At 37.7% G+C, this 21,472-nt stretch overlaps 1 protein-coding gene across 10 annotated transcripts in view; it reads right to left on the reverse strand.

Annotated features, from left to right (window-relative positions):
• The window catches only part of MRP (Multidrug-Resistance like Protein 1), a 482,909-nt gene that overhangs the window by 11,426 nt on the left and 450,011 nt on the right, over positions 1-21,472 (reverse strand). For all 10 annotated transcript variants that reach the window (XM_067153606.2, XM_067153603.2, XM_067153605.2 and 7 more), the window contains one exon: positions 7,684-7,763. In XM_067153606.2, coding sequence (XP_067009707.2) covers positions 7,684-7,763 — 80 coding nt within the window. The remainder of the gene's footprint in view (positions 1-7,683; positions 7,764-21,472) is intronic.

Here is a 21,472-nt window from a genome sequence, read left to right on the forward strand (position 1 = left end):
TACATATTTTACGCCCACATTGGAGCACTTAAATCAATACATTTGAGTTAATTTCTTCTTTTTCTTCTCCCAGAACTTTCTCATCCTCTCCGACCTGGAAGCCCTTTGTGTGTCCGATACAGTATATTGTTTCCGTTCAACTGTTTTTAGTTTGAGACTTATGCTTTTGTTCTTCAAAATCCTCTTCTCTTTTCTGTCTTTGATTTGTTCCTGAGTTATACCCAATTCTTCCAAATCATCCTGAACTTCTTTGAACCAATTATTATTGATTTTATTTTTCAAAAAGTAATCAAATAGTTGTTTCAATATCCTGGTGTCTGGTAATCTTGATATGTGACAGAAAAAGGAAATTTTTCTTTTACGCATTGTAGATATTATTGATTCACATTCACGATAGACAATGTTGTTAGGCAACAATCTCCACTGTACATCGACCTGGTGTTTTTTTATTAATAATTGTTCTAAGAATTCTTCTGTCAGTTTTCTGTAATTTGTCTGTTGTAGATTTTACATTTAATTTGAATGAAGTTTCACTAGCATACGTTGCCTCTGGTTTAACTATGGCATTATAGTGTTTCAGCTTAGCGTTTATCGAAAGAGATTTTTCTTATAGATTGGCAAGGTAAGTCTTTGTGCTTGTTTAAATTTAGTTGTTCTGTGTTCTATTGCTTCTTTTTCATTTGTGTTCCATGTTATTATTTCCCCAAGATATTTGAATTTCTGAACAATTTTAATCTCTTTATTACTGTTCAGTTGAATAACTGGTAAATCAACTTTAAAAGTTGGCATCATTTCTGTTTTTTCAAATGAAATTTGTAATCCCATTTTTTTGGCTATAATTTCTAGTTGTTCAATTTGAAATTTAGCCTCTTCTATTGTATTTGCAAGTAATGCTAAATCGTCCGCAAAAGCAAGGCAGTTGAGTTTAATACTTCTACCGATCTTGATAGTTGGTTGGCATTTCTTGTTCCATTCACGCATAACCTTCTCCAATGCACAATTAAATAACAATGGTGAGAGTCCGTCTCCTTGTCGAAGTCCAGTTCTTATAGTGAATGATTCTGGTAATTCACCTTTAAATTTAACTTTTGCCTTCATATTTTTAAAAGTCACACTAATGAGGTTAACAAGTTTTTGGTGTAATCCAAATTCTTTAAGGCTTTTTAATAATGATTCACGAAGAATACTGTCGTATGCTTTTTTAAAATCTACAAACGTGATGACTAGACCCTTACTTCGAACTCTCTGGTGCTTCATTATCCATTTTAAACTAACGATTTGATCTGGACAGCTTCTACCTGGTCGAAATCCTCCCTGATATTCTCCAAGTTCTTGGTTGAGTTGTTCTTGGATTCTTGTGTATATAATCTTGGATAAAATCTTGTATGTAATATCAAGCAAGTATATACACCGATAATTATTTGGATCAGAGCGATCGCCTTTCTTATGCAGCGGGTGGATTATCGCTGTATTCCATTCCTCGCTTCTCCGTGTTCCAAATATCAATGATGTATTTATGTAGGTTTTGAATAGTCTGATTATTAGCATTCTTCCATATTTCTGCTACTATTTGATTCTCTCCTACTGCTTTGTAGTTTTTAAGTGCATTAATTGCTGTTTTCACTTCATTGTAAACTGGTGATATAATCTTTTGTAATGGAGTTTTATTTTTTGGGTTAGGGTCAAATTCTAAATGTTCCACAGGATCCTCAAAGTAACTCTTTAAAGTATTCTGCAAGGATGAGAGCATTATCTTGATTATTGTGTGCCATTTTCCCATTTTTATTCCTTAAAATAAGTGTGGGAGGGGTAAACTTAGATTGATATTGCTTGAATGTTTTGTAATAGTCTCTTGTTTTATGCTGATTGAATGTTTCCTCTATTGTGCTAAGCATTTCCTTTTGATAATTTATTTTAATTGTCCTAATTTCCTTAGCTGTTTGTCTTCTGGCATTAATTAGTTCTTCTCGAGATTTTTCTGTTTTCCTCTGTTGATCATTTAACCATGCCTTGTGCCTTGCTTGAATTGCTTTGTCACATTCCCCGTTCCACCATGCATGTTTTTTTCTCCTTTTAATTGGAGCGATTTCTTCAGCTATGGTTTTAAATTTGTCGATCATCGTTTCTAATTTGTCATTTAAAGGTGTTTTGGATCTCTCTAAATAATAATAATAATAATAATAATAATAATAATAATAATAATAATAATAATAATAATAATAATAATAATAATAATAATAATAATAATAATAATAATATCAATAATAATAATAACAGCAGCAGCAGCAGCAGCTTTATGTTAATGTTCTGTTTCACTATGTTTGGAAACTTGTTTATGAAAAATGTAAGAAAAGCAATATATATTGCAAAAGGTCAACCTTTTCAATACAAAATTATGTTGTTCAGTTTGAATTACAACATTTTAATTTGGTTACTCGGTACCGGTTTCGATGTTGTCAGACATCATCAGCCGATCTTAGAATAGGGCAAATATTCAAGAAATTCACAATATAAAATAAAGGTTTTCACTTTAAATAAGGTAAACTGAACAACATAATTATTTTGTATTGAAAAGCTGGACCTTTTGCAATTTATATTGCTTTTTGTTATTCTCAGTTCAATACATAATTATTTTGTATTGAAAAGCTGGACCTTTTGCAATTTATATTGCTTTTTGTTATTCTCAGTTCAATACGGAGCAGTAGTGAAGTTTTTAACTTTAAAAAATGTAAGGCTGGAAAATGATGATTTACTTACAGCAGAAATATTTGAAACTTCTGCATTCATTAAAACTTCATCTTTGAATGGAAACTTGTGTACCATATAGTCACATGAAGAAACACTTTCTAACTGACTTAAAGAATATACACCTATCCTCCAACTTCAAATTGTTCACCAAAGCAAACGGAGATTTCTACATCAAGGAGAGAGGAGGAGTTTTTAATAAAGTGTGATTTCACAAACCTTGCCATCAAATTCTTCAACGGTTCCTCCAAAACTGATATCAATAAGTGGAGGTGCGGCATACCTAGCTAAAGAACTACGTTTGAATTCTCAAAGATAGCCATAAAACTTGAGAGAAAGAAGTCAAAAAGAATTATGTAAATTTGATGAAAGGAACATCATTCTTCACATGACAAAGCCTGCTAATTATCATTAGTTTCAATTACTTTTGATGAAACTGATGACTGGGTTTTCCTTTTAATGAGGAGTGTGGTGAAATCCTTTTACAATGCTTCACCTTCTGAGATGAATAAGACACATCTGCACTTAAACTGTGCTTAGAAATTCTGCACATCTTCAAAGTTCCCATCTGAGAATCCTTACTCAATTTTTCACCTGAATAAAGTAACCAAAGGGACCCATTCATGCAAAATCCTTTCCAAATACCTTCTCAGTAGACTCAACAGAGCGGGCACATGTTTCAAAATGTTCTTGATCTCGGTGTTGTATTAAGTGTGAAATTCTCTGAACTTTCCTCTTTGCACTGCTTTCCAGATAATAATATATATCAATTATATTTTCAGACATGATATGGGCTTTTGGGCTTATGCCTTCAAAACAAGGTGAATCTCTTTACGTTTTGCAGAGAACTTTGGTCCGCATCTTCAGAAGAAAATCTCGATGCAAATAAAAGCAAGGACAAATTGTCCCCACTATTACACCCTGTTGTGTACAATATTACCTGTACTTGCGGCAAGTTATACATTGGCCAAACATGCCGGTCCACTCAAACTCGCATCAAGGAACACCAGAGAAATATCCGTCTCAACCAGCCAGAGAAGTCGGCAATAGCTGAGCATACCCTATCGTCAGGTCATGATGTCGTGTTCCAAAATGTTGAAGCTTTTACCCCACATGTCTAGGATTATATGGGAAGCTGTGGAAATACATAAAAATCATAATTTCAACAGGGACACTGGCTATTAATTAAGTAATACTTGGTTGCCAGCCACTAAGGATTTACATAGGTAGTTCTCTTCCCTGTCCTTTCTATATCGTTATTTCATTTTGGTGTTTTCCAAATTTGTACATTTGTCATCACTAGTTGGTTCATTCCAAGCTATTGATTATGTGTTAATGTCATACTTTCATAATGTGTGTTCACTGGTTAGCCCCCCGCCAATCTCATATCATTATCATCCTCTGGTTTTCTCTACATACTTTCTTTCCATTCTTCAGCTCTGTTCTATTCTATCCTGGTGTCTTTAGTTGCAAGTTGCATTTAGTTTATATTAGTTTCTATTTTCCTGTACCACATTCATTCCTAATTTGTCTGATGTCCTCTCTGATACTTCACACACATACACGCACGCACGCGCACACACACAATATATTAATGTTGTCTTCAACTTCTCCTTGGAGCGCTGTGCCAGCATACAGTGAACCACCTGGTGACGAACGAGCATACTACTATAGTTCTCCAACGGTAAAGCATTCTTAAATTCAACCCCTCATTATTGTAGAACACTTCCTTGTGAACAGGTGAGATTTTCTTCTGAAGACGTGGAACAACGTTCTTCGTGAAACGTAAAGAGTTTCACCTTGTTTTCTTGACATGGCACAAGCCCGAAAGCCAATATCACAGGCCGTGAAACCATCTATGTTAACAATTATATTTTTGTCTACATTTACAGGCAAACATGTCGCACCACCCTTCTCTGCAGCAAGAGGTGACAACAGCAGCCTACAGCGATCATGTTACTAATTTCCTGTTTCAAACATCCCACCATACCATTCTTTAATCCTACCATTATTGGAGCATTATCAGCGCAAAGAGCTAGGCAATTTTTGAATGGAATGCAGAATTCATGTAAAGTTGAATATGATACAATTTTCTCCCTTTCTTCCATGCACATTTCTGTAATGAGAGCTACTTTGTTTTTTTTTTGCTCTAGCACATCCATATCATTTAGCAATTTCTGAATCTGGAAAAAGTTTGTGAGGAAAAAACCGGCCCTGCTTGGTGGTCACAATTTATAGGCAGGTTGTATTCTACGATAAATTATTTCAGAGGATTTATATCTTGGTTTTTAGATGAAAAGTTCTTTTTCTGGTTCCGTTCTACACAATGGGCACACTCCTTATGTTTCTTTGTTTCCAAATGCTCGAGTACATCGCACTTCCCGCCATGCAGCACTGAAAAAAAATCACAGCTACTGATACGTAGAATATAAACGTGAAAGTTGGCTCCTTCCTCGACTGACATTTTGATCAAAAAATAAAACATACAACCAAGAAGCACCGTGACGTTCTCTCGTAACGAGCACCGACACAGCCTCTGCTCCAGGTAGATGTCTATAGTGTACCATCTTTGAGGTTAGGGTTACTCACAACTACTACTTCCCATTTATGGTGGTAGAGATCGTGCCACTTCCTCATCAACCTCGCATTACCTTGGTCGGCCACCTTGCCCCATACTGCCCTCCGATAGTCTTATTAGAACTACTATCAACCAGCCATACTCTGTCACCTATCGATAGAATGAGGAAAGACATGGGATTTTGAAATACAAAAATTGCTGAAACTGCCCTCAAAATCGGGGGATCAGTCCTGGCAATCGGGAGAAAGGATGAAAAATTGGGAATCTTCCGCTTAAATCAGGAGAGTTGGGGTATGTCTATGTAACATGGTCTGGCATACCAGTAAAAACACAGAGCTTCTCATTAAAGTTCTCAGAGTAGATACAGTATTTAGAATATTTCAAAACACATCTGTATATCTTTGTTTTCTTTTTAAAATGGTATTTGTTCGGGGCGTCGACTTAGAGATCTTTTGCCCCTACTTGCACCATATGATATGAACCAGCGTGTAATTGGAATTGCGGAAGTGTAGTGTTGAATGTGAGGAAAAGGACGTTAAGGACGACACAAATACCAAGTCCCCAGGCCAGGGATATTAATCATTTACAATTAAGACACCCTGACCCAGCTGGGAATCTAACCCGGGGCCGCTGGATGACAGGCAGACACGTTGCCTCCTACACCGTGGGGCCGGACATCTGTATATCATACAATTAAATTGAAATACAGTAAGTTGTAATTAATTATTCCTTTTTATTTTTAAAGGTGGTTGTGAACATGCTGGAACAGAAGAAATATTCTGTAGGTCTGAGACAGACTGCCTTAAATGAAGGGAAGTACCAATCTAGTGTTAATATGGGGTTTAGGATATCTCAACAGCTGTTAAGTGTATGGAATCAACGTCAACAAGAAGGAAATGTACACAAGAAACCCAGGAAGAGCTGGCCTCAGAAAACAACAATACAAAGAATAATTAAAAAGCAGCCAGTTGCTAGTACCAACAAATGTACAAGGGAAATCGGAGATTGCCTGAGACAGCACCATGGACTGGATCTTCATGTTTCCAGCATAAAATGCCATTCATCACCTGCTGATTAGAATGGCCTGCAAGAAAACCACCAATCAGTCAAAAAAAAAAAAAAAAAAAAAGAGCCAAGTTAGAGTTTGCAAAGAAGTATGTCCCATGAAAGGGTAATGATTGGTCGAAGGCCTTACGGAATGACAAAAGTTCAACCTTGTTTTGTCTGATGTATCAAGTATACTCACTGACCAACAAACCAGAGAAACAGTATACGATACCTAGCACAAACTATTAAATGTGTAGATGTTAGCATCATGGTGCAGAGTTGTTTTTCTAGACATGTATTATTCGCACACTTTTTAGTGATAGATTTTTGTACTGGGTTGAGGAGTAAGGAGGGAGCACTGCCGGTTCCGGTAATACTGCCAAGTGAATGGAAATGAAATCTGAATTGAATCGATAATATGATCGATCGATATGAATTTTCTAAACCTTTATTATCTTACGCTAACAACTGTGTCACACACACAATATATAATATTATATAATATTTCTCGATGCGAAACTTGTTCCTAGCATGAATTCTAGAGTTTGGCTTTGCTGTGTAAACAACAACAGTAAGAGTACGTAAAGTGTATGCCAGATGTCGCACAGCGATCATAAGCGATTCTTAGTTTGTGTTTCAAAGGTTGCCAATACGAAGATAACCGAGGTCGACCGATTCAGCATTAGGGCGTAAATCTATCACTAAAAAGTGCGCGTACAATTCTAACAATGATTTTGTGTGTTGATGTATTTATCTACAAAATACTTTTGAAATACAAAATTATACATTTACTTTATATGGAAGACAGTTATGTTTGAATAAGAGAGTTGGGTTAATACTGAATCAATCACAAATATACGCATTTACATTGATAACTGATGTTTCGTAATTTAATTTCTTTTTTTGCTAGTGGCTTAACGTCGCACCGACACAGACAGGTCTTATGGCGACGATGGGATAGGAAAGGCCTAGTAGTTAGAAGGAAGCAGTCGTGGCCTTAATTAAGGTACAGCCCCAGCATTTGCCTGATGTGAAAATGGGAAACCACGGAAAACCATCTTCAGGGCTGCCGACAGTGGAATTTGAACCCACTATGTCCCGGATGCAAGCTCAAAGCCGCGCGCCCCTAACCGCACGGCCAACTTGCCTGGTGTAATTTAAATTATTTTATTAAAATTTCAAACAAATGCTACACACAAAATACTTTTGACAATTAGGGTATCTTGTTCTACTATAAACATGGACATACTGTACAACAGTGTGGAACAGGAAGTTTAAAGTTTAAAAAGTATAGATAATGGAACTGTTCTTACCTATCGGAGTCCAGGATGGTGTTAAGCCTGTGTGCAATGGTGAGCACAGTGCAGTCCTTAAATTCTGTTCGGATAGTTGTCTGTGAAGAAAAGCACAACAGTCACATGTGATTATTAAGAATTTAATGGGTGAAATTAATTACTAAAATCATGAAATGGTCTCTGGAGTTGGACACTGATGATGATGATGATGATGATGATGATAAAACGGTAGGCATTTTTAGTACACATACATACTGAACCCATGATCTTTGTCTCATAAGGAACCAGAGTCATAAAGTCATTACATGAGGTCCCATATAAATTACAAGTCAGGAGCTCTACATACATATTTTACCTCTGATCAGAGATGGCACGTGGAAGAACAGGTGTTTGTTCTCATTCTCACGCCAAAGAAATTGGGTTACCGGCACATGTAAAAGGAGCATGGATATGTTGGATTATTTGTTGTAATAAAAAGTACATTTTAAGAAGAACTGGCGATGAAACTGCCGTAGTAAATGTTAGGAAATTGTAAGCGAAACAATTTTGTCATTAATGATACATATTTTAGAACGCTAAATAGCTCCAGAAGGAAATTCATCCAATGACGCGCCTGTTCATTCAAACTCTGTTACATTGACCAAATATAGTGCCTATCTTATGAGGTATTTTAACAATTCAATTGGTTAAGAGAAATCCTTACATGCTTATCAATAGCACTGCTACTAAACTAAATAACTATGTGTTACACTGAGACCTGCTTCAATACATTTTTTATGGGGCAGAAAAAGTGTCAAATTTTGGCAGTAAATGAAAATGGCATGAGAGTGGGAGTAAATGGTATAAAAGAGCGATGTGCCATTTGCAATCTTGCATTGTGTCCATTGAATTTGAGGCGAGTCCACGTATTTCAGAGTAACTTTATAAACCAGCGTTTGAAAGACAAAGTCAGAAGGGAAGACAGGTTTTGGCTGAAGGTGGCTGTAACATCATCTCCAAGTGGAGATAGGTTTTAAAAATACAGAATCGTAAACATTCTACGAACTATAAAGTGTTGTGTTATAGGGTTGAAGTCTGCAATTGTCAAAAAGTTGCATAACACGAAATCAGTCAAAATATTCTTCCGATAAAAGTAATCGACAGTGTTCCAAGTGAGGAATCATCATGTCATTTTTCAGGGACAGGTAACAGATGGTCATTCTAATGCCGCGATCCTGCAATTGAAGTTGTAAATATAATTGTATTATTTTAAAATATTGCGTGTGCGGGTTGCTGTTCGACAGACATATTCAGAATGCCAATATAATACTCCGTTATTGGACATTATAAATTTTCCAGCTAACGCATTCTTGGTTGCCTGCGTTTCGCCCCAGTGTGCTAAGTTGGCCTCATCAGTTGGTAAATAGCACGCCCACCAAGACGCATGGCTAGTACATACCGTGGAGGCCACTGCGTATTTCATGTTCCCTATGGGAATCAACATCTGTATCATTCGATGGCCAGGCAGGCATCAATTTTTAGAAATGAGACGAAATCTCTCATAGTGCATTGGCACTGCTGGTGGCTCCAAGTAGCCTTTTTTGCTATTTGCTTTACGTTGCACCGACACAGATAGGTCTTATGGCGACGATGGGATAGTAAAGTCCTAGGAATGGGAAGGAAGCGGCCATGGCATTAATTAAGGTACAACCCCAGCATTTGCATGGTGTGAAAATGGGAAACCACGGAAAACCATCTTCAGGGCTGCCGACACTGGGGTTCGTACCCACTACCTCCTCGATGCAAGCTTACAGCTGTGCACCCCTAACTGCATGGCCAGCTTGCCCGGTATCAAGTAGCCTATGCAGCGGCCTCCATGGTATGCACTAGCCGTGCATCTTGGTGGGTATGCTATTTACCAACTGATGAGTTAAGTAGCACACTGGGGCAAAACAAAGGCAACCAAGAATGAGTTAGCTGGAAAATTTATAATGTCCAATAACGGACCATTATATTGGTATTATAAATTTACTCATTCAGGACAAATATTTCAAGTCCCCTATGGGAATCAACATCTATATTATCAGGCGTATTCGGACCATGCAAGGAAGAGAACGTGTGAAGGGCATTTTTTGTTTATGTCATTATTTTCAGGTGAATAAAAACAAAAGGAAAAATATGTTTGTAAAGCCACTATCTGTCGAGATGGCTAAATAAAAGATTGAGAGGCTGTTGAATGTGTAAAGATGGGAGATGATGTACAAATACAGGTATGTGAATTACCCCTGTTATAAAATGGTTTTATTTATTTCATGATGTCACTGTTTTTCTTGTGTGTGTATCTGTGATGCATTTTGGTCACCCTTTTATTTCATGAAAATGTCAGAGAAATATGACAAAAGGTCATTTGTTTTATGTTTCTTGGATAATCGGGAAAGTCACGAAAATAGCATGTGAAGTGTTGTACAGTAGTAGATTTTGATGGATGAGAAACAAATATAATGTCTAAAGTAAAGGATCATTTCCGGACATTTATTTTCTATATCTGTGGTTTGTCGAAGTTAAAATATTGGTTTGATGTATGTGAATAAGATGTGTAGTGGCAGTGCGTCTTATATCCATCTGTTAAGAAGAACTGCACTTCGTTTGTGGTTTCCAGAGGGTATTTGTGATTTTATTTTAGGTGCTAAGTTTATGCTAGTGTTATCTAGGGAGTCCACGTTCATTTAATAGTGTTTTAGGGTCATATTTATTCTCAGTTTTGTGCCCTAAATATCTGCCATCTTGTTCACTGCTACAATAGTTCCACAGATATCACTACTTAGATGGAAACTCGTTATATCTCTTTTAAACATTTTGCCCTAACTGGCACCCATCTTGTCTCGTCTGCCATCACTACCATGGAGACCACAAAGAAGATGTGCACTCTACTCTCTTTTCACACGGTTGCCTAGGACACAGAGCCTGCCCATTTTGTCAGCCATCTTAAGAAGGGCAAATTTTGATACGACGTGTAGCGTCTGATCCAGAGTGGGTGGCTACACCCAGCGTCTGTTCTCCATATTAGGAGCGGCTGTATTCATACAGGGTAAGGCAACGGGTTTGATAGCAGGTAGAGACCCTCCTTGGAGGCAGCTCTACCCAGGGAGTGGCGCCCCTGCCTATGCGAGTCCCAGAGCACGCTGACCCGGTGTGTATCATCTGGTAAGGGTCCCAGCTCAGGGTTACGAGTGAAGACCTCAACGACATCAACGGCGGAAAGGGTGACCTCCTGTACGGCGGAGATGTTGGAAGATGCAGCCCTGTACATGGGGATTAATACGTGTACAACACACAAAGGGCACGACGGTTCCACATGTTAGTGGCGGTACCCCGACAGCGTCTGTTCCCCATGTTAGGGGCGGCTGAATCGCAACTCACCAACACGTCTGGCAAGCGTGGTGTTTTATTGCCGAACACCTTCCATAAACTCCTATGACTTCGAATTTTCAAATGAAACTACCCCAGGTGAGTAGAGTGAAAGACTCAGAATCTCACACTGACAATACGTCAGTCTGCCTCAAGGATTCTGGGGGAGGCAAAAATTCGAAAATAACGACTAAAAAAGTAAGAATAGCCACATACAACATAAGAACTATGAGACTAGCTGAAGACCTTGAAAGGCTAGAACAAGAACTGCATGACATAAAATGGGATATTCTGGGTATTTGTGAGACTCGCCTTCAAGGAGAAAAAGCTGCGACCCTTCCATCAGGTCATGTCATCTTACGTAATAACGGGGATGCTTCTACACATGGGGTTGCTATTCTTGTCAATAAAAATATCAAAGAATTCATACACAAGATGATTTGTGTCTCTTTCAGAGTGATATATATCGTCCTCAAATTGAATAGTAAATTCTCCATACAAGTCATACATGTCTATGCTCCAACCAGTACTTCTGACGAAGAGGCAGTGGAACAGCTGTATGAAGATATCACCAAAGCGGAAAATTCAGAAAAGACACAACTCTGTATCATCATTGGAGACTTCAATGCAAAAGTGGGTCAAAAGGAAATCGGAGACCCAGAGAACATTGGAACATATGGACTAGGCGATCGAAACGAAAGAGGAGAAAGATTGCTAGAATATCTCACAGCCGAAAATCTCTATTGCATGAATACTTTCTTTAAAAAGCCCATCCAACGAAAATGGACATGGAAGAGCCCCGATGGACAAACCAAGAATGAGACAGATTTTATCCTGACCAACAAGAAGAAATATTGTACAGATGTTACTGTTCTCAATAGATTTGATACAGGAAGCGACCATAGGCTAGTTCGAGCAACCTTTACATTTGACCTCAAACTTGAATGGTCCAAAATGACAAGGGGGTACACTTTTCCAAGAGTAGAGGACTTAGAAACACATCAATCATCATTTCAACAAGCTCTTACCAAAAAACTTAACCCAACAGAAGATTTGAAATACTTGGACGTGAACGAACTTAATGAGAAAATTACAGTCAGTATTCAAAATGCAGCAAAGGAGATCCCATTGAAGAAAACTAATAAGAAGAGCCGACTTTCACTCAATACCATGCAGCTCATTAAGGACAGGAAGACAATGGACAGGGATACAGCAGAATACAAAAATCTTAACAAGACCATTCGCAAGGAAATAAGAAAAGATCTAAGGAAATTTAATAATAACATGATCATGCAGACAATTGAAGAAAATAAAAACATGAAGATTTTAAAGAACAGCATGTCTACAGGAAGACCAAAAATTACAAAACTTAAGAACCAAAATGGAGAAATAGTCACAGATAGGCAAAAGATTACTGAAGTTATTAGAGATTTCTACTACAAGCTGTATACATCAACCATTAATAAACCATCCAGTGATGAACAACTAGCCCAGAATTATACACATGAAGTAACACCGGAAGTAACCACTGCTGAGATTGAAAATGCTCTTAAACAACTAAGGAATAAAAAATCCCCTGGGGAGGATAAAATAACGAATGAAATGCTGAAATTAGGTGGAAGAGATCTGCTAGAAGCCGTGAGAATACTCATGAACAAGTGTATTAACTCTGGAAGAATACCAGAAAATTGGAAAAATGCTGAAGTGATACTTCTCTTCAAGAAAGGTGATAAGGAAAATTTAGAGAACTATCGTCCTGTGAGTTTGTTATCACACCTTTATAAGCTCCTGACTAAAATTGCAACCAACCGCCTCACAAGAGAACTGGATTTTTATCAACCTGCCGAGCAAGCGGGATTTCGTAAAGGTTTCTCAACTGTTGAACACATCCAGACTATTCGTCGTCTTCTTGAGAAAACCACTGAGTACAACATCAAGATTCATCTGGCCTTCATTGATTATAAAAAAGCTTTTGACTCAGTGGAGATCTGGGCAATCATGAAGGCACTTCAAAATGCCATGATAAACTCAAGGTATATAAAGCTTCTGGAAAACATTTATGATCAAGCAACAATGGTAGTCAGAGTGGACGAAGACCTCATCACCAATAAAATCCCAGTTGGCAAAGGAGTTCGACAAGGTGACACAATCTCTCCAAAGCTGTTTACCCTTGCCTTGGAAGATGTATTCAAAACCCTTCATTGGGATAATAAAGGAATAAAAATCAACGGGTTATATTTGAACCACCTGCGTTTTGCCGATGACATTGTGCTCATAAGTGAAAATCTAGATGAGCTAGAAAGCATGATCCAAGAATTAAAAACTGCTTCTGCTAAGATTGGTTTGGAAATGAACATTAATAAAACGAAAATACTAAGCCCAGAGAGTCGACCACTTAAAATGGGAAACCAATACATAGAAGCTGTCGATGAGTACATCTATCTTGGACACAAGATAAAACTTGGAAAAGACAACCAACGTGCAGAAATTCCTCGCAGAATAGGTATGAGTTGGACTGCATTCCGAAAACTAAGATTCATCCTCACCAACAAGGATGTTCCAATTAACCTGAAGACCAAGGTTTATAATACGTGCGTGCTGCCAGTTACAACTTACGGTCTGGAAACGATGACTCTGACGAAGGAAAGTGCTCGCAAGCTTCAGTGAACACAACGAGCCATGGAGCGACAGATGCTAGGGATTAGCCTTAGGGATAAGATCCGTTCAGAGGACATCAGGAGAAGAACTAATGTAACAGACATCCTAGAGATAGTAGCAAGACTAAAATGGCAATGGGTAGGACACGTAGCTCGACAAGACTACAACAGGTGGACCTCTAGGATTGTTCACTGGAGACCATGGGGACACAAGAGAGGCATTGGAAGACCCCTGAAGAGATGGCTCGACGACATAAAGCTGTTGGCTGGAACACGCTGGTTCCAAGTGGCTCAAGACCGAAGACGATGAAAGCACATGGAAGAGGCTTATATCCAGCAGTGGATTGAAATAGGCTAGAAAAGAAGAAGAAGAATATTCTGTTTGATGTAAAGATGAAATTTATGTAAGCGTAAGCCATGGTTACTCAATTAAAGCTGGCGTGAAGGCACACCGTTGTGTTAGGCGATGTAAATTTTATTCAAGGGAAGTTATGAGGCGAAACTGATAAAATTTTGTTACAGGGATTGCTATTCCAGAGTCTGTTGAAATCTGTGTAGAATTAATGAGAGGAAAATAACAGCTCAGATATGCGGGGAGAGATGGTTGTTGTCACGGAGTGTTTGTGTAACAGCATTGTGGGTCACTCAAGAGAGATATTCCATATTACTGTCGTGTCGAGAATTTGTGTTAAGCGATTGTTTCAGGTCTTGTGAAATGGGGGAGGAATAAAGGATTGTGGATCAGGTTGTTGAAATCCTGTAGTGTTGATACCGGGATGTTCGCTGTAGGAAACCTGAGGAGTTATTTTGTGTAATTTATTTGAGAAGGGAATAGGGTCAGTCCATATTTAGGATTTCACATGAAACCATATGACCGTGATGTATAAGAATTTTTGAGTAACGTCTCAAAGTAAATCTCCTCGCATAATCTATGTGATTACAAGGAACTATTCTCATTTTGGTTCCGTATTGAAGTTGACGTATATCTCAAATATTATTATAATATTTATAGATCCACCTGTTGAATACAATACAATACAATATAATCCACTATTTCATGTGGTTAAAATTTATACATAATACATAAAAGTCATAGGTACATGTTTCACCCTTTTTTTATGGGCATCATCAGCCTATATCAATCTTAAAAATTAATGGATATGGAATCTTTCTAAACTTATAAACTATAGAGTAAAATGTTGGACAATGATTTCGTAAAATGTTATACTAGGCCTATAACATCTAAAATAGGGATATTGCACAGAAAATATATTAAAAATACTGTGAATTAACAGTTTTTGAAGATTAAAACATGGTTAATCATGAATATTTGAGCGTTTAAAACCAAAATGGATCCTCTTCTTATACATCATTAAGACTGTGATGGCCTTGAGTGTAAGCACAGTCATCCAAGGGGGATGTTTGATCCATTCCCATAGCATGAGTTCAAGATAGTAAAATCAGAGTCAGTTATTTAAAACAGAAGTGTGAACATATCAAATATGTTACAATATGTACGGTTGATTTATCTGAAAGTCGTAGAAAAGAAAATGGGACTTCTTGTGGAGACGTTGCTGATGATAAAATGTTGTGTTAAAGCTAGCTGATGTCAGTGTTTAATTATGTTAGTACGGTAATCAATTGGATCCAAAAGACGGTCAAGTGGGTGTTATTAACCCTGTTGAAACATTCATTGGAAGAAATGATAGAGTTTTTCCTCGTTTTTCCTCGTACGGTGCATGTTAAGTACGTCTTTTGGATCCAATTGATTACTGTACTAACATAATTAAACACTGACATCAGCTAGCTTTGACACAACATTTTATCATTAGCAACGTCCCCACAAGAAGTCCCATTTTCTTTTCCACGACTTTCAGATAAATCAACCGTACATATTTTAACATATTTGATATGTTCACACTTCTGTTTTAAATAACTGACTGTTATTTTACTATCTTGAACTCATGCTATGGGAATGGATCAAACATCCCCCTTGGATGATTGTGCTTACACTCAAGGCCATCACAGTCTTAATGATGTATAAGAAGAGGATCCATTTTGGTTTTAAACGCTCAAATATTCATGATTAACCACGTTTTAATCTTCAAAAACAGTTAATTCACAGTATTTTTAACATACTTTCTGTGCAATATCCTTATTTTAGATGTTATAGGCCTAGTATAACATTTTACGAAATCATTGTCCAACATTTTACTCTATATTTTGTAAGTTTAGAAAGATTCCATATCCATTAATTTTTAAGATTGATATAGGCTAATGATGCCCATGAAAAAGGGTGAAACATGTACCTATGACTTTTATGTATTATCTATAAATTTTAACCAAATGAAATAGTGAATTATATTGTATTGTATTGAACAGGTGGATCTATAAATATTATAATAATATTTGAGATGTAATCTATGTGGGTCAAGAATTATATTTCGTGTGGATTGCCAGCGAGGCAAGTTTTTCCCTTTCATTTGACGCAGGTTAAAATACAAATAACAAGTGTTTCATCTCAAGATAACATGGGGAGACTCGCGTTCCCGTTACTCCAACCAGCTGTTAGGTAGTCTATTTAGCTCGCTACTAGAATCAACTAACTGTAACCGAGATTTGTAATGTGTAGTAAAATGTTTGGGATTAGATTTTGTTCTTTAGAAGAGACTTGTTTTAATAGAGATTTGAATTTAAAAAAATTTTTTTTGAAGTGATGGAAAGGTTGGAGATAACCATTTTCAGGGATGTCAAAATTTGAGAATCGGTTGTGGGGTTGTCTGACATTATTCGAGGGTTGTACAAAGTCTTATTTTGAATGTCACAAAGCAATGTGACATGGATGGTTATTTTGCGTTGTGTGTTACTTTGTGCAGATTGTAGGATTTAAGTTAGGATTATCCAAGCTAGTTTCTCAATAATTGTTAATGTTATAACGTAAGCTTGCTGAGTGATGTCATGAAATAAATAAATAGTACTGATGACTATAAAATGTATTAGATTTTCAGCACCAATGAAGAAAGTATGAGCAATAGGACAGTTGTGTAATTACAGTGAAACCTCGATTCTCCGTTTTTCGAGGGACCATGAAAATAAAACGTACAATACGGGAAAACGGAAAATCCGGGAATGAATGAAAACCATCAACAATTTGGCTAAACATCACAAAAATGAAATATGTATAATTATAATCTTACAAAACTCCCAAACCAAACCAAACTACAGCCCCAGTGGGACTTTGCCTGCCAAGCGACCGCTGCTCAGCCCGAAGGACTCCAGATTACGAGATGCGCATGGTCAGTGCGACGAATCCTCTCGGCCGATATTCCTGGCTCTGTAGATCGGGGCCGCCATCTCACCATTAGATAGCTCCACAATTAAAGGTAATCACGTAGGCTGAGTGGATCTGGAACCAGACTTATATCCAGGTAAAATTGTCTGACCTGGTCGCAATCGAACCCGGGCCTCTGGATGTGAGGCGGACATGTTAGACCACGAAACCGCATTAATTACCGGTACGCGAGTTCAAAATCTCGATACTTTATATTCAGTTTTACAGGGGAATCTTCGTCAGTTTCCCGTGAAAACTTCTTTCAGTTCAGCGACTTTGATTAGGCTAGCCAAACTCTTCGAAAAATCTAATAACGCCAAGCCCAACGACAATCGACCACAAGTAGTTTTTAATTCTCTCGTCTAATAAAATAAAGCACATTAGATACGAAAGCACCCAAAATGAATGCGAAATCAGTTCATTTCTTAATCTTTCATTGTAATTTGGTCTCCGGTATACTGTTCGTAGTCAGTTTCTGGAAATCTCGTACCGCGCAAATTAGGCCTACGTCGACTTTTAAAGGTTATGTTAAACTCGAAAACATAGTTTCGAATGTAAGTATCGATTCTTAAAAGTTCTCGAATGCATTATATGCATTATATTCAATTCTGCGCGTCACAAATCCAATCAAATTGAAAAGATAAAAGAAATATCAAAACTTCAGAAATTACGGTTATTCGTGACCTTGAGGTCATCTGGAAAGCGCGCTCGCTGCACATGTCGGTACGAGTTAGAAATTATACCAACCATTTAAAATGTAACGTGCGCAGATAAAACGACTGCGGTTTTTGGTATTTTAACACGAAAACGTAAAATTCCCAGTCTTACATTAGGACCTAAACAGTAATAGGCAATTCCAAGACCTCCCATGGCTTTCTTTTTTTTTAAATTACATATAGGTGCAACATGTGTTTTGGTCTCGCTAACATAATCATGAACGATAATATCAAAAATACTGAATTTGTGTTAAGAAGCAGTTTCGATTCCTGCCTGAAAGCCCAGTTACTCTGCAGTGCCCTGAGCAAAGTGCCAAAAACCTCTTCGGCAGTACGATCGAAAAAAGTAAAAATATAAACATCTAACCCTGGACATAATATGGACGTTTTATAAGTGCGAACATTTGACGAAACTCGTTCCGTCTTCAAGCAGAGCTGTCGAAATGCGCCGTGTCTCCTTGCAATTGTTGTCGCCATTCTCTGCTTTATGATTTTCCGAGATTTTCTAAACAATACCACCCGAATGCGATGCTAAGATGGTCCCTTATGCAAGTTCACCGCCGATCGCTTTTCCAGTACCGGTGCAGTAACGCCAAGATCCATAAATATGCCGTAGCCGTCCTTTTGTGAGATACAGTTTATTAAAAAACGATTGATCGAGGATTTAGCGTTGATGGGACTGGAATTTCTGGACGGTTGATCCGGGAAATCGTTTCTTCGAGGAACAGATAATGCGGGACTTTTACAACGTGATTCAATTACGATGCTCGCGGGACCACGTAATTTGAACGCATATTCCGGGAAAACGTATTTTCCGGGAACGGATAATCGAGGTTCCACTGTAAATAATTAGGGATTTTAAAGAAACCATTCGTCCGGGCAGATAAAATTTGTTGTTAATTACGATTATGAGATTACATCAATTTATTAAATTATTAAACTCAGTGAAATTGTATTTGAGAATTATCTTAAAACCAAGTGACTAACTTGAAAATGTACTCTGGAAATCTTAGTTTTATTTGCTGGGGAATCTCAACTTATTAACTAACGATTAAGGCGACATGTCTGATGGCAAAGGACTTTACTGCCACAAGTGTTGTAAGCTTTTGTTGTTGTTGTTGTTGTTGTTATTTTGATTTTGATTTGTTGAGCATCAGATGTGCTGGGGATTTATTAATGTGGAAACCTTGGTCATCAACTACTGTAACTTAATTGTGTTCAGCCTTCAGCCTAGAAATTTGGATGGTCATGGGGTCATCAACCTCAGTGACTTAGATTAGGGCCATCTGCCATTACAGCATCATTTTCCTTGCAGTCATCATCCACAATGGCTAACGTAAATCACCAAGTCAGATGTCGGTCCATGACATAGTCGCAGGTCACATCGATTCAATTAAGGATCCATGCCGTACAACCACTGTGTGGCACATACCGATTGGACTGCCTTAATTATACCAAGAATCCAGAGCTCGTGCTACGGGGGTTGGATCATCACAAATCAGTATGATGGTACATGCAGTCTCACATGGAAGCCGATCTTAGGGATCTCCAGACTTTATTTCAATCTTAACTTAAGACAGTGGTTTCTAGTAAGGATGCCCCCTCAAGCAGTTGAGTTAAGGTCTCCAAAGCCAGTATCTTTCATCAGCATTATTATAGTTACTTTTTTAATTACAGACTAGACTAAGTTCGCTGTTTAAGTGATGTTAAAATGTCATGCGTCTCTTCGACCTCGTTTAAAATTATTTAAATAAACATCAATTCCTTTGACTTGATTCCTGAAATTACTGAAACTCGCCTCTTACCTAAGCAAGTGACGAAGAACCCATAAACGAGCCAAGATAAAGATCTCATGTCGATTTGTTAATAGGTAAGGCAGGTACCATCCATCCATCCGTCCATCCCTGTCGACTGTTATGCCTTTCAACATCCAGTCTGCAAGCCTCGATGAACTATCTGACTCCAGAAACATCTATTTGCAACTAGTTCTGAGGCCTTGTTTAGTTCCACACTGGGGGAGTCCAACCATCATCACATTGGTCTCTTTCTGCTTGCCTTACCTCCATGTCAGAGTCCATTTTTAACCTATCCTCTATTTGTCTCGTAATACCCTACCATCGAAGCCTGTTTACATGTGTGCAGCTTCATCCATCAAATTCATTCCTAACAGCCTTTATCTCCTTATTCAGAGTACCTTACTGCTACTGTTCCCACCCGTTTGTACTACAGTCACTGTTGCTACTTTCATGTCATTTACTTTTAAATTATGAGGAAGATATTCTTAATCTACCCAGGTTCCACTCTCATACAATAAAGTTAGTTTGAAAACGGACCGATATGAAGATAGTTTTGTCCGAGAACTCTCTTCTTTCTTATAGAATTTCGCTTATTGCAACTGCTCTGTTAGTCCTTGATTCAGTTTCACTTACTATACTACTATCCTGAGAATATACATCCTAAGTATTTGAAATGATCCACCTGTTCCAGTTTTGTCTTCCTGACCTGACATACATTCCTCTTAGGTTTTTTCCCAACTGATATCACAATGGTCTTGGAAATTATACTGTAATTCTTTTCAAGCTCCAGGATATTAGACTGTAGGCTTTCAACACAGACTGCCATCAACACCAAGTCATCTGCATAGGCCAAACTGCTTACTACATTTCCACCTAACTCCTCACTATTTTACACCTTACAGTAAATGATTCGTTATAATAGTAGTAGTAGTAATAGTAGTAGAAGAAGAAAAAGAACACTAAGATATGTATCATCGGCACATTTTATCTTGGTGCATTTACACCCTGGTGCTGAATCGGTCGACCTCGGCAATCTTTGAGATTCACACTGGCAACCTTTGAAACACAAACTATGAATTGCTTAAGCATCGTTGTGCGACATCTGGTGTACACTTTACGGACTAGTACTGTTGTTGTTTATACAACAAAGTCAAACTATAGAATTCATGCTAGGAACAAGATTCGCATTGAGAAATGCTATATAATGTTATATAATGTGTATGTGACATAGTTGTTGGCTTAAGATAATAACAGTTTAGAAACTTCATATCGATCGATCATATTCTCGATTCAATTCAGATTTCATTTCCATTCAGTTGGCAGCACTACCGGAACTGGGACAGCTCCCTCCTTACTCCTCACCCCCGTACACAAATACACCAAGATAAAGTGTGCCGATAATATGTCACTATGAAACAGTTCTGAAGCCAGTAGTAATGTATGCACCCAAAACCCTATGCCTAAATGATAAAGGACTCCTTAAAGAACTGTAGATAAAAGAGCACAGCATTACTGAAGGATTCATGGGATCCAATTACAAGAATGGCATCCAACAAAGAATTCTATAGCAAAACAGAGAAAATTACAGACAAAATCTGCAAAAGACGAGCACGATTTTATGGTAACCTCAAACGAATGGACGGAAACAAGTTAACTGAATATATCTTTCTGAATATATCTTTAACATATTTATTCTGATACAGTGGTTACGTGTTGGTCTCCTTCATCTATGTTTTCATCATGGCTAAGATGCTATAGAAACTGGTGTCTGTAATTCTATTTCTCAAACTACCTTCTCCCAATCATTTCCTATGTTTCATACGACATTTCATTTCATGGGAATCATCATTTTAATTTGATATCTTCCTTGGTTGGTTCGCCAAGTTTTTAAAGTTTTATTCTCCAGCACTATACTGTCTC

This window comes from Anabrus simplex, chromosome 9, assembly GCF_040414725.1.
Source record: "Anabrus simplex isolate iqAnaSimp1 chromosome 9, ASM4041472v1, whole genome shotgun sequence".
Lineage (NCBI taxonomy): Eukaryota > Metazoa > Arthropoda > Insecta > Orthoptera > Tettigoniidae > Anabrus > Anabrus simplex.